This window comes from Diabrotica undecimpunctata, chromosome 1 (genome assembly GCF_040954645.1).
Source record: "Diabrotica undecimpunctata isolate CICGRU chromosome 1, icDiaUnde3, whole genome shotgun sequence".
Lineage (NCBI taxonomy): Eukaryota > Metazoa > Arthropoda > Insecta > Coleoptera > Chrysomelidae > Diabrotica > Diabrotica undecimpunctata.
In genome coordinates, this window is record NC_092803.1 from 54,681,783 (window position 1) to 54,704,397 (window position 22,615).

The 22,615-nt window shown below is 32.7% G+C and overlaps 1 protein-coding gene across 1 annotated transcript in view; it reads left to right on the forward strand.

Moving 5' to 3' along the window:
• The window catches only part of LOC140447752 (ovochymase-1-like), a 148,951-nt gene that overhangs the window by 56,753 nt on the left and 69,583 nt on the right, over positions 1-22,615 (forward strand). Inside the window, exons 10-11 of the mRNA XM_072540628.1 lie at positions 4,347-4,543; positions 6,508-6,701. Coding sequence (XP_072396729.1) covers positions 4,347-4,543; positions 6,508-6,701 — 391 coding nt within the window. The remainder of the gene's footprint in view (positions 1-4,346; positions 4,544-6,507; positions 6,702-22,615) is intronic.

Genomic DNA, 22,615 nt, shown 5'->3' on the forward strand with positions numbered 1-22,615 from the left:
TACAAGAGAAGTTTGCGAATTTAATAACAAATGTGAAAACGTGCAGAGGGGCTGACGTAGACTCAGATCATTTTTTTGTTAGAATTAATATGAGAGAAGCAATAATTAAAAGGCATAAACGGAAAAAGAAAGTGCAACGTAAATTTAACTTTGAAAAACTGCGAAAATTTGAGGTAAAGCAGGACTATCAAAAGGATATACAAGAAACCTACGCTAAACAAGATAGTACTATTGTGAGTAACATGCAACAAAAGTTCTTGAAAATGACAAACACTATAAAGGAAGCTACGTCGAAAAACATTCCAAGAGCAAAAAGATTTAGAAAAAACCACTGGTTCAATAACGAATGCAGAACAGAGTTAAAAAAAAGATCAGATTTGAGATTGAAAAGTTTACGTTCGCAAAAACAAGACGACCTAGAAAGGTATGCCGTACAACGAAAAAAAGTAAAGAGAATCCTAAGGGAGCGGAAACGAAAGTATATGGAGAATAAAATTAAGCACATTGAAGAAAATTACAAGAAAAATGAAATAAAAAATTTTTATAAAGAAGTAAAATACATTAAAACTGGGTACCAGGGAAGAACGATGAATGTAAAAGATAAGCAAGGAAACCTGATAGTGGATGAAGACCAAATATGTGAAAGGTGGAAAGAATATTTCGAAGAGATACTAAATGACGAAGTGACTACTGAAGAAAATTGTTATGTTCCTAGACCTCAAATAGTAATAGAAGAAATACCAAAGCCCACAAGAGAAGAAATTGAAGAAATAATAAAAGATATGAAAAACCAAAAAAGTCCCGGGGAGAGCGGCATTGTAGCAGAGAACATAAAATATGGAGGAGAGGTCTTAATAAACAAACTTGGTGAGCTAATACTAGAAGTATGGGATGCCGAAGAAATGCCTCAAGAATGGAATAAGTCGATTATAATTCCTATACACAAAAAGGGAGATAGAACTGAATGCACAAACTATAGAGGAATATCCTTATTAGAAGTAATGTATAAAGTACTCGCCATACTAATTAAAAAACGATTAGAAATATATATAGAGAAGAATCTAGGAGAATACCAGGGAGGATTTCGGAAAGGAAGATCAACAACCGATCAAATTTTTATGCTAAAACAAATCCTGACCAATTGCTATGAATACAACATTTCAGCACAAGTACTTTTTATTGATTACAAAGCTGCCTACGATACAATAAACAGAAACAAGTTAATAGAAACACTAAAAGAATTCCAAGTGCCAGAAAAAATAATAAGATTGGTAAAAATGACAATTAGACAAACCATTTGTGCTGTGAGATGCAACGGTACAGTCTCAGAAGAATTCGAAGTGAAAAAAGGTGTTCGCCAAGGAGACCCGTTATCTACATTGCTATTCAATATAGTTCTAAAAAAAATTGTAAGGATTAGTGGGATAAATAGGTCCGGTACTATTTTATACAAGGAGCACCAATGCTTAGCATACGCTGATGATGTGGTTCTCATTGCAAGAAATGGAAAAGAACTATCAAATATAACAAAAAGACTGATTCGGGAAAGCTCTAAAATGGGACTGAAAGTTAATATTAATAAATCGAAGTACATGGAGATCTCGAGCAAAAAAGGAATAAGCACCAGGGGATCCTTTAAATTGGAGGTAGAGAATGGATCAGTTGTAGAATTCGAGAAGGTGGATGAATATATGTACTTAGGTTCTCTTATTGATCAGACATGTAAAGAAGAAACTGAAATCAACCTGAGACTGACCAAGAGCAACAGGTGTGCTGGAGCCATGAGCAAAATAATTAAGGCCAAAGATATATCTCGTAATACAAAAATAAGAGTATACAAAACTATAATTAGACCCACAATGCTATACGCTGCCGAGACATGGACTATGAACAAAACCGCACAGAACACATTGGAAGCATGGGAAAGAAAGATACTTCGCAGAATATTTGGTGGAAAAGTAGTTGAAGGAGAATGGAGAAGACGAACTAATGCAGAAGTGTATCAGTTGTATGCTAACCCTACAATAACAAATGTGGTGAAAAAACGTAGACTAGAATGGCTCGGCCATCTAGAAAGAATGCAAGGTAATAGACTAGTCAAGAATATTGCTTGGAGAGTACCTGAGGGCAAAAAAAAGAGAGGAAGACCAAGAAAGAAATGGAGAGATGCAGTGATGGAAGATGTCAGAGAGATGGGAATCAGAGATTGGAAGCTGTTAGCTAAGAATAGAAAACGATGGAAATTATCCATCCAGCAATGGGCCTAAAAGGCCTGTTAACGCTGTACATACATACATACATGTTGTAACAGCTGGCCATTGTATTTATGGGTAAGTGTATATAAAGGGTGGAGGGAAAAACCAGATATGTCATTTTTCACAACTGAGTAAATTGAATTTTAATGTTCAAAACCAATTATTGTTATTTCAAAAAGGGATCGTAAACAGTAGTTTATATAAAACAGAAGTTAACCTTACTATAAAGTATTAGAACTACAGTTATTTGGTTTACAAGAACTAAAGTCGGCTTTATTGCAAAAAAATCTGCATCACTCGATTTGCAGAAACAAAAGCTGCAATTTCACATACAACAGAAAAAAACCAGCCATTTTTATTTTTGAACTAAAAATAAAAACGGCTGGTTTTTGTCTGTTTTAGGTGAAAATTAATGTATTTTTTAATGTTTACTTATTTATTAATATATAAATAATTTAAACATACTGTTTGAGATGAGCAGGTTCTGGAAAAATGTCTGTGCTTTTGGACTGCATAACCGAATAAGACTCAATAGGTCGTTAAACTCAGTTTTTAGAATTAAAGAAGTGAAGCACCTGTAGCAAAAATTAAAAAAAAAATGAATAAGTTTCATTTTTATTTAAAAGTTTCTTATAACTAACTACCGTATATCGGAACAGGCAGCAAAAATTTGCCACATCTTAAAACTGAGTTTTGGTAAAAGCGTTTTCGTATTAATCCAGATAGTACTGGTCCATTGTATGTTGAACGGTAGTAGATAAGGCGGCTATAATCAGATGATGCCACTATTTCCTTCACACTTTGAGTTTTAAATGGGCATTTTTGTAAATATATTGTGTCTAAAAATGATTTACAATCCAGTACCATGTTTTAAACACTTACACACACCATCCATGTTTTACACACTTACTATAACAAACGGCGATGGTTTGAAACGAGAATGCCTAATGACTTCTTGAAACTCTGCCGGGACCTCAAAGGGGCCCTTCAAATCCCTCAATTCCACATTTTGTCACACTACAAATAGGAATGTCCTCTTAACAGAAAATTTCTTTCAGATTATGAATTTTGTTGTTTACTACAAAATGAATAAATCTAAAAATGGTAAAGTTTTTATTTTCTCCTCCGGCAGAGTCACGGAAGATTTGCAGTTATTTAAGATGGCCCTGTAAATAATTAATAATAAAATTGAGAAGAAACGATGTAGCTTCAATTAATCCTTTTTTAGCCATTCTTTCATGATACAATAGATACAACAAGCCTGGAACAATGAGCACAGAGGCCAATGAAGGATGCATCAATAATTATGAAAAAATTAGACGTAAATAAGAAAAAAATCAAAGAAACAGCTCTTATTCTACTTTATACAGAAAAATGTATAGGAAACCCATTAGCAGAATATAGAAGAAAAAGTGAGCAACAAGAATACACCAGCACAAACAATAAACACATAAAACTTATTCAGAATTCATATACCTTAACATACCGTCAGTTTTTTAAATAAAAAAATGACTATTGACTACAAGATCGAGGTCCAGTGAGTCACCTATCAGTTTTAAAAATTTTAACTCGCTTAACAACTTGTTGGTTATACTTTATGCACATTTTTTAAATAATCTTTTTTGATAACATTTTCCAAAATGGAAATTGAAACGTTGAACAGTAGTTAATAATAATGTTCATTACAATAAATTGTGGCTTAATCAGATACAAACCTAACATTTAATGAAAACCCATATTTCCAATGGGTAATATTGAGCTGAATTTATGTTTCAAATTATATTCAAGAACTTTATGAAATGCTCATCCATCGACCGACTCAATTTACTAGCAAATTTACGGTAAAATTTACCAATCCTTGTTTAATAATGCTGCTTTTTAAAAAACATTTTACTATATCTCGGCTCAAAGAATATACCACTAACCTATCGCGTGAAAATGGGTATAACAGCCAAAAAGCCTGCTCCATACACTTTCTAAAATTACAAAAGTCCAGATTTTTTTATTCATATTTAAAACAATAAAAATATTTTCTGCATGACCCTGTACATGTTTTGGTAATTATTCATACTTACGTCGCTATATTTTTAGTAAAAGTACATCACTACTATCAGTTCGTGTTGGATCCTCATTTAGATCTTCGAATGGTCAAATTCATGATATAAAGAAAGTGCATCGTCATCACAATTATAACCCAGAAACCTATGACTATGATATCAGCATCTTGGAACTGAAGACTCCGTTGAATTTTACCAATAGCATTCGTGCTGTATCTTTAGCATCATCAGGTATGTAGTTAGGACTGAGATTTGTCAAAATTACATTCAAAGTACTGTACAACTATTATTTTTTATCGTTACTTGTTTTATACTAATTCCGCAAGCAAATAAAAACTCTTTTTAGATTTGTGGGTAGGAAATATTTTAGAATAATACCATTACAGCTTAGAAAGATCAGAATGGGGTCTTACAGGTAGAGCCGTGTAGTTGGTAGTTGCACTTAAAAGAAAAAAGAATACCTACACATGACTTACGTTAAACAAACAAAGTGAAAATATCAAAGGGCGGAAGAACCTAGTGAAGGATACAAATAGTGGTAAGTAGGGAGAAACACCAATACAAATGAAGTTGCTATGTAATTGCTATTAAGATGAGGAAATTCTTCTGCAACAGAGATATAAGCATCCCTCTCCGATTAAGAACGCTAAGGGGCTACGTATTTAACACGCTATTATACGGTGTAGAGGCCTGGACTCTCAAGCAGAACAATATAAAAAATATTGAAAGTTTCGAGATGTGGTGCTACCGTCGAATGCTAAAGATAAGTTGGGTTGAAAGAGTTACAAATTTTGAAGTAATGCGAAGGATAGGAAAAGACCCAGAAATTTTGTCAACCATCAAACGAAGAAAACTCGAATATTTGGGTCACCTGATGAGAGGACATAAATACGCATTACTTTAAAATATAATGCAAGGAAAAATAGAAGGAAAACGGAATCCAGGCCGTAGAAGAATGTAATGGTTGCGTAATTTGAGAGAGTGGTTTGGCTGTACCACTACTGAACTCTTTAGGTCAGCTGTAAACAAGGTCAGGATAGCCTTGATGATTTCCAATCTCCGATAGGAGTGGCACAAGAAGAAGAAGAACATAGGGCTTAAAAAAGCATTAATATATACCACTATGTTGCTTTTAAAATTAACTACAAAATGGTTTATATTAACATTTTTTCAAGATCTTCGTGTTAAAAAGGTTGCGTTGAAAAGACTTAAAAATGGTGCTAAACGCTTGCGAATATAACGTTTAAAGAATCATATCTCGTTTAATTTTCAGTATATAAAAATAAACGAAATTAATATTTTCAGCAAAAAAAGTTTTTTTGGTTGTAGTCCAGCATATTTTCAGTATTTTGTTTTTTTTTTGATTGTTATATCCCCATTTTTATTTTTGAAAAATCCCCTTTTTGAAAAAAGGGGATTTTTCAAAAACTCCGAAAATAGTCTCTTAACTTTAAATTTGGTTTTTTAAAACTAAACCTTCCTAACCAATTAAACTTTCAGAACGTAATGTTTGTAAATAAATGAAGTAAATTGTTGATTAATAATGATTCATTTTGACCAGAACGGTTTTGGCGGCGGATGAGTTTGTTACTTTGTGCGTCAGAAAGTAACAAAAAATATAAGCGGACTTATTAGTTATAATTAACATTAAATTTCCATGAAATTTTTCCATAAAAATTTGACCGTTTCTAAGACTGTAAGGGACTAATACATTTATGCTATCAGCAAATATGGAAAATCATTGGCACGGCGATGTTAGGCATAACCTTTTATTTCGACAATGTATCTACAGTTTACCCTTAAAAAACCACCATCATTTGTACTATTTACGCACAATAAAGACGCTGAAATGAATAGCTTCGTCCAATTGCTTTAAATAAGCTTTAATTTGCAATTCACCTAAATCGCGATCGATGAGAAGTTTCCGTGGGTTATGGTTGCTTCAAATAGAGGTCACTACTTGCGTACATAGGTATATTGTGTTACTATCACGGCCATATAGATAACAGGATTTCAGTTTAACTCAAGTTCTTACAAGTCGTCCTAACGACAGGTAAACCCTCGAAACACGTGTAAAGAATTATGTGTCAGAATGGTGATAATCGAATTAAAAGGAAATGCAACATTGTAAAGTCCTTAAACAATTTATTTAATTTTAATAAACTTTGTAAAAATTTTAGATAACATGTTTTCAGGTACTATTATTAGTGACGGGTTAGTTGGAACAGCTACTGGTTATGGAAGATTATCTCAAAATAGTAAAGCTTCAGAGAGGCTTAAAGCGGTTCAGTTGCCCATTATATCTACCAATACTTGCAAACAATATTACGATGTTACGGAAAGAATGTTTTGTGCCGGTTACGATGAAGGGGGAAAAGATACATGTGAGGTAAATAAATTGTAATAATAAATGGATGGTCTCATGCCAGAGTGAACCAAAAGCCGAAATTGAAAATTTTCAGTACGACAGTTTAAAGTTATGAAGGTGTTATAAAATATACGCAATATGTTATAATCTCTTATAGGATATAAAAGGTTCTAAGACTATTCAAAAGAACATTTCTTAAAGACATTTAGTAACAGCACATGATTTTGTCTACTTTTAAAGCTGTTTGGTCAGCATTTGCAGTACATGGTTCACTTTGGCAAACTTTTTAGCACTTAGTTCTGTCTGGCATGAGAAGTATAAATAAATTGTTCTTTTTGTTTGTAATCAAGTTTATTAATACATCATTAAAACTAACAATACAAAAGAATTAAATTTTCAAGAATTATGAGTAATTAAATTATACAAATGTGTAAAAAAACTAATAGTAGCAATATTTAGATCGCATTGTTCATCTCATTTTCCTCTTCATTGTTATTGTCATTCTCTTCTTCAATGTCATCTTCCAATACTTCACTTTGTTAAAGTTTATTGTAAAATTGGTGATGGCATGGTGGTACGAATTGCAAAAGTGATCTGATATCATTAAGTTTTGCTTGACTTAATTTTCTTCCTTCGGGGTAAAGAATGCTTAAGTTTAAAGAAGCTAGGTTTACAGGTCGGCCTTTCAATCTCTTATTTAGATTTACTGAATAAAATTGTATTTCTTTGTTATGTGTGTATTTAAATTCCATAACTCCTGGATGGTCTTGAGTAAATTTTATTTGTTTTATTTTTAACCATTCTACTTTTTGTTCATCTGAGTCTTTTTTGCGGTTTACCAGATTTTGTTTTAATGCATCCATACTCTTGAAATCCTCTTTTTCCATGCATACTACTTCAAATTTGTTCTTTTTAACTCTTGAGTTTGAAATTATGTTATGCCATTGTGTAGGCACATAAATTTCAGGATGATATTTCAACTTTTTTTCTATATCACCAAAATCGCTATCGTTTTGTAGATATGAATGTCCTGGCTCAGCAAACTTATGAACTACTTCCTTTATGTTTAAAGTAGGGGACTGCACTATGTACATCCATAACGCGGCAATATTAATGTTGCGGTTTTGGCCGCCACATGAGTCAGACCATGCAATCAATATGTCCTTATGATCATGGGTATTTATGAATTTTAAAATACATGATCCTATTTCCTGGGAACCTCGTGAGGCAGTGCTCTCATCCCAAACATGCATTGTCCCGACATTATTTTCAAAATTATGTATACCAAGATTGTAGCATGAAAGCTGCCTCTTATAGTAAACAACTCCTGTGGTTAGTTTAGGAAGAAGCATTACTTTCTGAAGATCAAAACTAATTACTGTAGCTTTCACTTCTTTACTAATCTTAACGTCTTCATTTATTTCTGAGCGAGCTAACTGTACTTTTCTGTGGTGTAGTTCCTGGTTTAGTTTCTTAGTCTTTAACATTGCTTCATCTTTGTTTTCCTCAGCTGCCTTTATTTCAAGGTTCAACCTGTCACATGTTTGACAGGTATCTTTTCGTGGAGATTTAAAACTAAGATTAAAATCACGTCTGAACACTTTTTCATAAAGCGATTGGCTTGGAACTTTGTCAACATTTCTCTCTCTTAAACTATCAACATAGAGTCTGTACATTAATGACAAATTTAAATTACAATCCAAGTATTTTTTTGGGATTGAGTTCTACAGTAATGACTTACTATGGTAGGGAAACTTTGTATATGATTTTTTATTGACTCCATTGTGGACGGTGAAGATTTGTTATGAGGCACTTTTTTCCCTCTAAGATCACTTAAATTTCCACTTTTTTTCTTAAGCAAAGCACGATGTACTCCACTACTATTGATTTATAATATTCCCATAAACATTTTTTTGCATACTTTAATATCTCCGTTTTCAGAAGGGATATAAAATTCACGATTGCCTGTTTTTTTTTAAATATCAGTGTTCTTACGACGTCTTATTATCGTTCTACATTTTACAGCACCACTTATTATGCTTGTTTGAGTTTCCCAAGACTGTGACTCGTTATAAAACAAATTAAAAAAACTTTCTTTTTGCTGTGCTGTAAGCTTATTTTGGCAGTTTATTTTGCAATTGCAGGAATAGTCATTAAAAGATTTAGAGTGTATGACAGTACCTGAAGTATTGATATATTCTTTACCAGCTGCCCTTTTTTGCTTGCGAATATTTTTTTTTCCACTTCTTAGGATCAGATTTTCTCTTCTTGTCTTGAGGTTCTTCCTGCCCTCTGGTATTTTTTTCATCTGTAAAAACACAAAATTATTAATATTTTATATAAGTAAATATTTTACATTACTTATTTATGTTATAACATAAAAATACTTTGAAACACACATTCACTATGCATAAGACAGACAATTTACGTTCTCTTTTGCCAAAGTGAACTATGTGATTTTAATTTTTTTTTACAATTCCAATATAAATTAATGGAATATATTGCTTCATTCTTATATAGATAAGTAAATACTATGTTCTTAGGTTGGTATAACTGCTCATATTTCACTAGAACTCCCAGTGGACACTGCAAGAAATAAATTTGCACATGGTTCACTTTGGCAAAAGAAACGTTCCAAAACATAACCAAACTTTGATAATGAAGTTTTATGGCAATAAATATTATTATCTTACCTGATTCTGTAATATCCGAATCAGAACTTGGATGGTAATCATCTGAAGACCCATTACTGAAATCAGCGTGTTCATCTTCACTAGAATTTCTATTAACAATGTCATGACGATGTGAACTATGTGCACGGGAAGCCATCTTGGACTGGATGATGGTTCACTGTGGCATATGACTACCAGTACTACCACCCTTTTGCTAAATAGAATTTACTAATTTCCAGCTGATGTTTTCTGTTATTCACATAGTTTGTTTTGGCATAAGTTTAGAACAAAAGTTTGCCTCATAATGGAAATGAAAAAGTTAAAACAAATAAAATGCACATAGTTCACTCTGGCATGAGACCATCCAAATAATCTATGTATTTTGCAACCCAAAAATCAGCAAGTTCCTAGGATAATCTTATCAAGGAAGAGCAACTTATTAACTTATAATCTGGATAATTAAAGCATACGGTCGAACAACAGTTTATTTTACATATTTACTTTAAGAGGATAATGGAGTTTTTAGAAGTTATCCGTTTATTCCACAATGATTGAAAAACGTTTAAATACGTTAAAAACTGTCATTTATTTAAATATACATATTATCAAAAAAAAAATTATTACGTTTTTATTATGTGTGTCTAAATAAATAAACTTAAATAAAAACTGTTTTTCTCATAAATTTCTTTTAGCTACGCCCATGGCTAACAAATCCTTAGAGTGGTTATTAGAGTGGGTCGATTTTGTAAAAAAAAAAGTTTTTTTTTAAATTTTATAGGTGGGTAGATTTTAAAAGTTGTACAATACTGAATTGTTTGAGATAATGCTTTTTGATTTTTTATTCAATACAGTTTATAGCCCTCTACGTGCGTTTGAAATGTCAGATTTTTCAATTTTTCAAGGGTAAAATAAAATTTAAACAACCTGTTTAAAAAGAAACAATATTTATTATTAATAAAACATACATTTTTGACAAATCCAGAAAAAAAAATAGGTACACTATATAAAGATTTAGGTAAAAAAATATAACAAAATCACAAAAATTGCAATGTTAACACTTAAATTCAGCTTTACAATCAAAAGATGGCATAAGACTTCTAGACTCGAGTGTGGTACGAATTAATACATTACGAGCCTTTTCACTTGCTACAGTGACAGATGGCTCAGTTATCAGTTTTACGCAACGTTCAACTGCTTGAGTATGGCAGGGAAATTTTGCAAATTCCATTTTTATTGAATATATGTTTGATAATATATCCACAAGAATTGAGTCGGTAATTTTTCCTAGTAAGGGAGGTGAAGTTACTAGTAAATCGGCCCAGTGTATCATTTCAATGTAGTCTGTTGCATTGAAATTTAGTTTCGGAACTTTAAACACTCTTACCTTATCACGTGATTCCTTTCTTGCTTTGATGATACGTCTTCGACCTAATTCTTTGACGAAACCTCTGTTGTCTGTAATCATAGCAAGCAAAAGATTTTCCGGATTAGCAAAAAATGCATTACGTTATACTACTGGATCAACAACTATTTTCACTTTATCTGATAAAAATCTGGAGTATTTAATTAATTTAAAAAGATGTTTGGGACCCATTTTATACGAAGGTTGCCTTTTAATGTGGAACCATACGGGAGCGTAGACTTTCGTGATATAATCAACTAATGTCTGGAGTTCTTCAGATGGGTCAATAGTTCCAATGTAAAGGCGTAATATACGGTTGGCCGTTGTAAGCCATCGAGAATGTGACATAATGCCAGGCTGACTGTTAGCGAGCTCTTCGCTACACACACCCAATGATACAGCCTGGCACATTTCGTACATGTATTTTTGATCGGTAATTAAATATTTTATCACATCTTCTTTTAAAAAAATATCGTTACCGAAAACAGGGATGAACGCTTTAACACAGAGATGGTCGCAGGTTTCCAGTGCCTTTCCGGTAGGCCCTGTGGTTCCCGAGGTCCGCTGGTTCGTCCATCCAATACACTAAAAAAATGTCTTAGATACAATTCGTTTGCATGTTATAGGCAAATAAACCATTGAAGAGGCCTTTGTAGACGTAACTCCATAAATCGAATTGCTCCAGACTTCCATTCAGTATATTCTTATTAGTTTCGTCACATCCTATACGTTTTAGAAAATCTAGCTTCATATTATTGGTTGAAAGAAAGCTAAGAAGAGAATCACATATAGCTTTTCCGGTTTCAATTACTGGTGTCCAAGTTTGGTTGGCTTATGATAGAAATATGTTCACTTGATACCAGTTTTCAAAAAGAATGACCATTTTTCTTTTCAATCGATAAGGTTTTATCTTTTCTTCCATCGAAATAAATACTTTCCAGAGCGCTTTGGTGTACATTACTTTGTAGAGGTTGCCTTGCTTTATTTCGTGCTCGACGTACCTTGTTACAAGTATTGTAAAACATTTGCCAATTAGACATGACACAAGAGCATATTTCAAAATTGACAGTTCCCGGCCTTACTGGGATTTATTGAGATTATTATTTAGAAATACAAAAGACTAAAAGAATTATGAACATTTAATAAATAATATATATATATATATATATATATATATATATATATATATACATATATATATATATATAATATATATATATATATAATATATATATATATAATATATATATATATATATATATATATATATATATAATATATATATATATATAATATATATAATACATATAATATTAAATATATATACAAAAGAAACATTTTTATTCTCGAGAGAGGAAAAGAGAGAAAATATATCTTCTGTCTCTCTCCTACTCATTATCTTACATATGTAATGATTTCACCGATTCACTGCCGTACAAATTTCCAACGTGGAGCGCGCGTATAGAAGTATAACTTCAAAATTATTGCAGGAGAATAGACCGGAATACATCTTAAAAGAACCTGTAATTGTCACCTCGAGGGAACAATTAAGGGTCTAACCACCTTCTGATATCCCCGGGTGCTCTGTAGAGGGCTTCGAATATACTGTCGGGAGCTCCTCTACTTAAGTCCATTTTCGGGTTATGAACTTGGAAAATATTTATCTTTGGTGTCTTGCCTTGAAAAAGGCAAGATATTTCTTACATGACAATTTCTTCGTCGAAATAAAAACACCAAGTTAAGTTGAAACAATTCTCAGCCACAGAGTATGGAAAATAAATGCAGGAAGCAGAGCCCCGAGAGCACTAAGCTCTCGGAGAGCCCGTGAGGGACTAACCTGGCTGACTTGAAAATCGCCAATATTTATATGCGCCGGTCGAGCGATAAATAGGGATTTTCAGGTCAAGAGCCAATGGGAAAATTCGAGGCGGGGCGATGCGCATCGAAATGCGTACTAGTCCACAGACTATCGCATTCGATGACATAATAATAATAACGGAGGAAGCCTAAATCATAGAGAAAGAGATAAATACAGTTGTAAAGAAAACCAAAAATAACCAACAAACCACCAGGATCAGAGACATATAAATGAAAGTGCTGAAATATGGAGACACAAGGATCGTATCATTTATACAAGTTTTGTTCAATAACATTAAAAGGGGAGAGGAAGTTTCAGAGAAGGAAAGTCAATTATGCATGTCATCCATTAAAAAAAAAATGATAAAGGATTACCAAATAATTATAGAGGAATCAGTCTAATGCCTTTAATAGCATGAATCTGTTCCACAATTATAAAAGAAAAAAGTATAACGATATACGATTATGGCGAAGAATAAATCGGATTCTGAAAATCCAGATCGTGTCTAGATAGTAACATTCATCATGAGACAAGTAATAGAAAAGAACCAAGAGAAAAATATTAAAACAAATATGTCGCTTATCTACTTAGAGAAAGCACATGAAATGAGTCAATATAGTTGAACAGTGAACAAAAAAAAGTTGAACTGAACTTTACGAGAAGAAGTCTACAAATCACCAGATCAAATAGATTAAGAATGGAGAAAATATAAAACAGAATTGAAGTATAACGATATAATCAATTACGTATCATCAACGTATATAATTAATTACAAAAAAGGTGGAAAACAGGGTACTGCAGTGTTACGCACATGTGAAAATATTGCCACAGTATAGTATAGTTGGACGGCAAGTCATAAAATATACAGCATTCCAAGGCCCAAAACTACCAGTGCTAACTAAAACATAGATTTTATTTGCCAAAGAAATTTTGATCAAAATATACCTAGGGGTATATGGTATGGGTACATGGAATACTTACATTCTGAGAACTACACAAAAAGCTACTATGTCTTTGGCTAGATGTATATGGATGTAAAAACTAGGGGTTCAACTTCATATTGACCCTTTGATTATACACAAAGGTTATTAGGCCAATGATAACCTATGACCATAAAAATAACACCTATAACGGCGTTGCAATTGCTGTTAAATTTTTCACCACTTCATATCTTTATATAGGTCAAAGCCAGATCTATGATTCACAAAATATTACTTAGTCAGCAACACTTAAGACAGACGCATAGTTCTGACAATATAAAGCTAATCGGGAAACTAAAAGTAGATATCGTAATAAAGCAACTCAACGATGCAACAGCCAAAAGATAAAGGTTTAACAATAATAAAATCGTCATCACGATTTTATTATCAGATGTCGCTACATTGCGTCTATACGAAGCCATGTTATAGTTGCTTCCTAAGACAGAGAAGAATTATTTCACGTTCAGAGCGCTTGCGAAAGCCGTTCTGATGATGCCTATTGGGCTGAAATACGTATAAACGGATGCGCAAGCTCCCTATACGTGAAATAAAATCTTAACTGTCTTTTCCTTGTTATTTCGATATACTCTGTACGAGTACTAGAAACCAATTCGCTAAGAATTTTGCTTAGTTGAAAAGATATGTTGTGGAATGCAAGTTTTAGATTCCCCATGTCTCTCTTAACACCTTTATCAACGTCTGATTTTGCCATGCAATTCTTAGAAGGCACAGATTAAAGCGGAATTCTTGAATTTGGTTTCGAAAATTAGTCTACGATTTTATTATCAGATGTCGCTACATTGCGTCTATACGAAGCCATGTTATAGTTGCTTCCTAAGACAGAGAAGAATTATTTCACGTTCAGAGCGCTTGCGAAAGCCGTTCTGATGATGCCTATTGGGCTGAAATACGTATAAACGGATGCGCAAGCTCCCTATACGTGAAATAAAATCTTAACTGTCTTTTCCTTGTTTAACAATAAATTTAAATTTAATATACCAGCTAGAGAATACTGCGAGGAAGAAGTACATATACAAGAAGATACCTGGTACACTGATGGCTCAAAAACATCGGTATAGTAGGAAAAAAGCAGGAAATACATTTCCCGGTAAGTCTATCTAAGAATGTTTAAATTTTCCAGGTGAAATCCATTACTGCATGAAAAAATAGAAAGGCAGAAAAGAACGCACCGTTCAATTGCCATCTTCATAGATAGCCAGACAGCCCTTAAGGCACTCAGTTTTGTAAAGGTCAATTCTAAGCTAGTATGAGATTGTGTGGATTCTCTAAATAACCTAGGAGACCGTAGCAGTGTTGCAGTAGCGTCGGTACCAGGGCGCGAAGAACATAAGGGCAATTAAAAAGTAGATGAAATGACCAAACAAGGTTTATTATTGCCATTCATTGGACCGACACTCTTCTGCGGAGTTGCAAAGGCAGTAACAAAAACAGCTACAAGAATGTAGATAGCACACAAATCTCTCTAATGGTGGAGAAATTCACTATAGAGCGTTTCACGTTAAGAAAATAACATTGCGGAGACAGGGCCATGTATTTCTTATGGACGATAGAAGCGCGACGATGCCACGATGAATACAAGCACGAGTCAGGGCTGTATAATTTGTATTTTAGTTTCCACAGGCATGAATTAAATTAATGTTTTTTAACGTAATTGGCCAAAAGTGCCCATTCGAAACACGAGATGAAAAGTAGGGAAAATGATTTTAATTAAATAAATAGTATTTACAAAAGATAATTTTATTTTATCTTATTTTAATTATAGTAACGACAGTTTATTTGTTTTTCGGTAAGAATACCATATACCATGAATCATAGAAATCAGTAGAAAATATTGCTTAGTTAAATCATGCACTTTGTCGGCTATTAAAGATTTTAAAGCAATAAACGAACCGCTTGGAACGCATATATCTAATTACTAATTGCAACTTAAAATAATACGGTGTGCGTATGTCAGCGATTTTATGTCGTTCTCTGAGACTAAATAATGATAATAAGGCTTTGTGGTTCTTCAGTTGTTATTCTGACTTTACAGTTAAATGTTACACTTTGTCGGCTATTAAAGAATTAAAAGCAAATAAACGGACCGCTTGGAACGCATATATCTACACCTCATTCAAATTCGACGTGCAGTAAAAGTAAACAAAACCAGGCTATGCTACGTAAGACTCCATAGGCGTGCGGTTTTGCTTTCATATTTCCTATCAAATTAATAAAACAGTATGTACAATTAAAGATTTGTTTACTATGAACAACGAAGATGAAATATACAATGTTAGTATTATTTTCAAGGAAATTCAAAATTAGCTTCACTACTGTAAAATAAAAAGAAACTTATGGTTTGACAAAAATAATAAAGCAGTAATTGCAACGTTGTTTTAACACTTAAGCGATCAAAATCGAAACATCAAATACACTTATTTTTTAAAGTAAATTGTGTGTTAGTTCGCCTCAAAAGAAGTAACTTATTATTATGTTTTCAGTTTTTATTTGAAAAACAATAAAACTCACGTGATCCAGATTACAAATGTTACCAGAAATTGAAATCTCATTTTATATAAATTTCGTAAATTTGAATACAGATATACCTTAACTTAAAATGTTTTCATAAACGAAAATTTTGTATTAAAAAAAAATAAGGCGCACTTGGAGAAGTGCCGCCAGAAGTAAAAACTTCTTAAATTGCGTTGAAATTATGAGTATTAATATCTAAGAGCTTCCGGTTTAAACGGGGCTGCCAGTCATGAACTGAGCTCTTAATCGCACCCCATTCTTTTTTAAGGAAAACGAAGTTTCAAACAAAAACCTATGCAAATGTCCGACAAAATCATTCGTCAAAAATAAAAACATTCTACATATCTGACTAATAAATAAAACAAAAAACTCACAGTGTAAATTAATATTTTATTCATAATCAGAGTCTGACGTGCTGCTCTCATTAACTACGTTAATTATCAGTGGTTCAACTTGAGTCTCAATGATATTGTCAAGATCCCACATCTTTTGTTCGACTTTCTGCTGAACATGCTGTATACATTTAATAATTTAATACGAAAGCAAAACCGTATGCCAAATTTTGATTTATTGACTAAGAATTCTTCTGGCTGAGTACAAAATAAACAACTGATCAAATCCTATCACGCGATATAGAAAATGAAAGGGAAGGATATAACGAATATATTAAGATAGAAAATCAATTACATATCTTAATAGATTCGTTATATCGTCCCTTTTCATTTGCTCTGTCGCAAGTTAGGTTTCGATCAGTTGTTTATTTTGAACTTAGCCAGAGGCCTTCCTTAAGTCAATAAATCAAAATTTGTCTATAGTAAATTTATTTTCATTCATAGTGCCTTATGATATCTCGTACATAACTATACGTTCTATATAATCAAGATCCTGTGTAGTGCCATTTTGGTAGTCGCCATGTTTTTTTCTATCTTAATATATTCGTTATATACTCCCCGTTTAATAAATATCGACAACCGAGTTGAAGAAAGCGGATATTCAAAAGTGGCTGCGATCAAAAGTTTTGACAATTCAGTTCTAAAAGTCGAGCTTTTGACTATTGTGAATAAACATAAAAAAATACACTATTGTTAGCATATTGTAGATGAAATGGGTAAAGAAAAAAGAAGGTATTCACAGGCACTCGAGGTAGATTCTGAGTAAAATATTACCTAAGTTACACTTTGAGTTTTTTGTTTTATTTATTACTCAGATATGTTGAATGTTTTTATTTTTGACAAGATTTTTCTGACCTTTGCATAGGTTTTTGCTTTGAAATTTCGTTTTCCTTAAACCAACGAATGGAGTGCCATTAAGAGCTCAGTTCACGAGTGGCAACTCCGTTTCAACCTTAAATATTACGTTAAAAACATTTTTACACATTTAATGTAATTGTATTTTAATTCCGTGCATTACAATAACGGATTCACGTTATTATGTTGTTGGAAAACCTCATTCTAACATGTTTATTCAGTTATTTTCAGTTCTGTTATTCCTGTGAACGACTTATGCTACGATGTCTACTTCATATTTTCATATGTATTTCATAATACAGGAAAATATAGGTTTATACATCGTTAAAATCATTATGTGGGAGTGCCCCTCGTAACAATCATACTGTTGACGGTTTATTTATACTTACCGCAGCTCTATCTTGTATTTAGTGTAGAAATGTTTAGAAAGGTTTTCGAAGCCCCGCCCATTGTAACGTCAGAGGTGAGGTAGTCCATTAATAAACACAACTGACCGTTTCCACTAAACAGACTCGAGTTTCAAAAACTCGGGACTCGAAAAACAAAACGAACTGTTTCAAAACACGCCAGTCTTTAGTAAAGTTTGTGAAAAGTTGCTATTTTGTTTTATTGGATACGAGTTTGTGTTTTGTTTTGTTTTTATTTTGTTCGTTTGGTGGGAAACCGCCATTAGATATTACATTTAATTTTAAAACAATTTTTACATATTTAATTTAATTTTTTTAATTCAATGCATTAACGAATTCGCATAATATGTTGTTGGAAAACCTCATTCTAACATTTATTAATTTAATTTTATCTTTGTTATTCTTCTGATCATAAAATATAAATGATAACATTTATTATAAATATAAATGAATAAATTCAAGCACTGTAATTCCCTGACGCACGCCCTGGCTAAAATATTATCACTAGAACAACAGTGGTCCAATTAAGTTATAGCAATTCTTCCGCGTACAAGGACTACTAAATGATATGGTATGCTGAGTTTCGTATACGATGTCTATTTATATAGTTTATGAGGTGGATATTATGTACGTTTATACATTGTAAATCGTGATTTGGGAGTGCTCCTCGTAATATTCATAATGTTGATAACGTGTGTTGGTTTGTTTACTGCTACTGCATCTTTAAGATAAATTTGGTGTAATTACTAATTGCAACTTAAAATAATACGGTGTGCGTATGTCAGCGATTTTATGTCGTTCTCTGAGACTAAATAATAATAATAAGGCTTTGTGGTTCTTCAGTTGTTATTCTGACTTTGCAGTTAAATGTTAATTGAAAATGGAAATTCAAAAATTATACCAAGGGAATATCTTGGACATCCGTGCAAAACGAATTGTTTTAAATGTATTTAATTATCATCTAAACTTAAGAAGTGGTGAAAGTGTTAGAAGTTTAACCCATAAAGTAAGTGCTATGACAGGAGTAAGTTTTAGTACTATTTTTAAAATCCGCAAAGAAGCTGCGGAAGGAGGACTAATGCCCATAAAAAAAAAACAAGAAAACGTACCAAAAGTAGAGTGAACAACAGAAAGTTCACTTACGATGCAGTAGTTCATACGCGACTACGTGCCATCGTGCATAGTTTTTTCTTTAAAAATTTACCGCCGACATTGAACAAAGTTTTTGCACTGGTTAAAAAAGACAAAGATTTAGCAAACATGTCACGCACAACAATGTGGAGAATACTCCATGAAATGAACTTTGTTTTTTGCAAACGAGGAGTAAAGTCAAGCATGATTGAACGGCCCAATATTCTAAAATGGAGGCATTCGTATTTGCGTGAAATAAAAAAATTTCGTTCTCAAGGATACACCGTCGTTTGTTTGGACGAAACTTGGGTGAATGTTGGACATAGTGTTTCCAAAGAATGGAAGGACCTCTCAGTGACTTCAACCAGGGATGCGTTTGTTAAGGGGTTGTCAACAGGCCTAAAACAGCCGACACAACGAGGCCCCCGATTTGTTATAGTGCATGCAGGTAGCGAATTGGGCTTTGTAGAAGATGCTGCTTTTTGGTTTTTAGCTAAAAAAAACTCAGCGGACTATCATGATGAGACGGATGGTCCTATATTTGAACAATGGTTTAAGGAAAAGCTGCTTCCTAATCTTCCAGAGAAAAGTGTTGTGGTGATGGACAACGCTTCGTACCATTCGAGGAGAGAAGAAGCGATTCCGACACAAGCCTTCAATAAAGATCAAATTAAGACGTGGTTGCTGGAGAAAGATGTCTTTTTTGAAGAAGATTATTTAAAATCAGAGCTCATGGAAGTCGTAAACACATACAAAGAAAAATACATAAAATATAAAATCGACGAGATGTGCAAAGAGAAAAATGTTGCCATTCTGAGACTACCTCCATACCATTGTGAGTTAAATCCAATTGAAATGGTATGGAGTCAAGTCAAAAGACATATTGCCTCACACACCACAGAGTTTAAGGCCGCCGCTATGGAACAATTAATAAGAAATGCATTTGGTGTAGTTACAGTGGAAAACTGGAAAAACTATTGTAAACTTGCTATTAAGGAAGAGCAAAAATTTTGGGTTATTGATGGGTTGATGGACGATATTGATCCTGTGGTAATAAATGGGACGGTTGACAGTGACAGTAATGAAAGTGATAGCGATGATAGAGAAGATGAGGATGATGTTAATATGCAGTGAGTGAATTATGTGATAGTGTGCAAATCGACGGACACAAAGTGCCAAATCCGAAAAGTCTTATAGTAAAGTGACTAGTGATAAGTGTAGTAGTGTCTGGGGACTCAGGAGACTGAAACCTCGGAAGCCCTGAAGAAGACATCAGAGAGGATGTCGAAAGCTCGGCCCAATGGATATCGACGCGGTTCAACCCGGAAGACTGGTGAGTTTAATATTAATTTTTATAATAGTATTAATCTTAGCTCTAGGTTTAATATATATATATATATATATATATATATATATATATATATATATATATATATATATATATATATATATATATATATATATATATATATATAATTTCGGTATCGCGTCGATTGAAATAAATCAGTGCTTTGTTTATTTTCATTGGAGAACCATCTCTAAATGAAGCCAAATGTTCGTTTAAATTTTTTTTAATCTTCGTATCTATGAATATGAACATCATTTTTTGCAGAGTTTGTGTTTTTTGTTTTTTTTTTGTTAAGTTAGTTTTAAATAATGAGTAAAGTTTACAGTAGATATATAATAACATCGATAATATACTACATATTAGTTGTAAGTTATGAACTATTAACATCTGTATTTCTTATAAACTCTATGTCATCTGTTTATATTTTAGAGAACTGATGAAGCTTTAGATATATAAAGCGAAACGTCTTCGATAAACTTATGAAGTAGTTGACTTCTTTTTTTATTTGTTAACCTGAATGACCGATTAAACCTCTGAATTCACTAGTTGAATACTTTACTTTAGATATATATATATATATATATATATATATATATATATATATATATATATATATATATATATATATATATATATATATATATATATATATATATATGTATATATATATAAACGTATAGTGTATAAATGAATGGACACTAAATAGAAAAAAGACTGGAATAACCACATAAGCCGAATGGGGGAGGCACGTGTGGTCAAAATAGCAAGAGATAAATCATTAATCGGTAAAAAAAGTATCGGCCGACCGCGCAAAAGATGGAGTAACAACCCTGTAATTGGGATACCCTGTATATTTCAAAATAATTTTAAAATGTAGCTTTTATCAACTTACAAACTAGTAATTTAATTTTTTTACTCTTTCGCTGTAATCTTTCGTTCCATTAGTGGTGATTCACCCTGTAGACAAGAAAAAATTTTTATGTATGTAATTGTTGTTATTACTTACATGAAAATAAAATTAAAGCTGCACTTGTTTTTTTAGTTATATCTTATTTAAACCGTTAATCAATATGTAATGTTAAACAATAGTAAAATATAACTATTTTTATTAGACCTATAATAAATGCATACCTATATCTGTCTATTAAAGAAACAGGTATTGATAATGCATTATTTTGTATTCAACTATACATATCCTTTTATTTGTGAAATTAATTAACTACAAGTACACAGTGCAGAATACGGCTCTGATTAGAATGAATCATATATCGACAATCTAATAAACCGCATGCCTAAGAGTTTTGGCAACACTGATCTCCATAAGCCTAATGTTATTTTCTTAACGTGGAACTCTGTATAGGACAAATATAGGCAAAACAGTTCAATACAGAACTTTCGCCAAAATTTACAGCAGATTATTAATCAAAGACAGGAAAACAGTCAAAGTTATAGTAGGTCTGCTAACAGGGCACTGTAAGCTGAATAGGCAGATAAAGCTGATAAAACTGACAGATAAGGTCTATGCAGATTAAGTCACCTAGAGGAAAAAGCAGCAGAGTACATTTTGTGTCAGTGCAATACGCTGGCTCATATGCGGTTTTTTACAGTAGACGAAGAAAAGCCACAGACATAGAGCTACATGGAAGGTCCACTCTCGAAGTTGTTAGACCCTTTAAAAATGGCCAGGCTAGAAAATGTAATCTATCTAATAGATCTAGAAAATATATCTATCTAACTATCTGCAAGTGGCTAAAAAGAATATTAAGCTGGGACCCGCCGGAAATAAAACGAAGGAGAAGACCTGCTACAATATCAAAAACATACATAGAAAATATTGTGATAGAGACCTCAAAGAAGGTAACTGGAGATATAGAGTGTTTTAGAGAACGAAAAAGGTGAACGAAAAAACTGTTTACACGAAGCAGCATTTGAAGCAATGGGATACTACATAAAACCCAAGGTAAACAAACCATACTGGTGGGATAACGAAATAGAGGAAGAAATAAAATGTAAAAGACAACTATACCAACAATATTTAAGTTCTAAATCATTACAAGACAAAATAAAATATAAGGAAAAACAAGCAGAAGTACGAAGGAAAATCTCTAAGAAGAAGAACGAGTCTTGGGAAAGAAACTGCCAACGAATAAATACTTATCTAGGAGGAACCAGAAGCACAGAAAGCTGGAAACTGATAAAAAAATTGAGAAAAGAAAAGAATAAAGAAGTAATACAGAGCATAAAACCTGAAGACTGGGAAGAGTATTTCAAAGGACTTTTGGTAGAGAATAGAGTCGAATTTCAGGAACGTAGAAATCAAAACCAAGATAGAATTTCAATAGTTGGCTCGCCAATAAG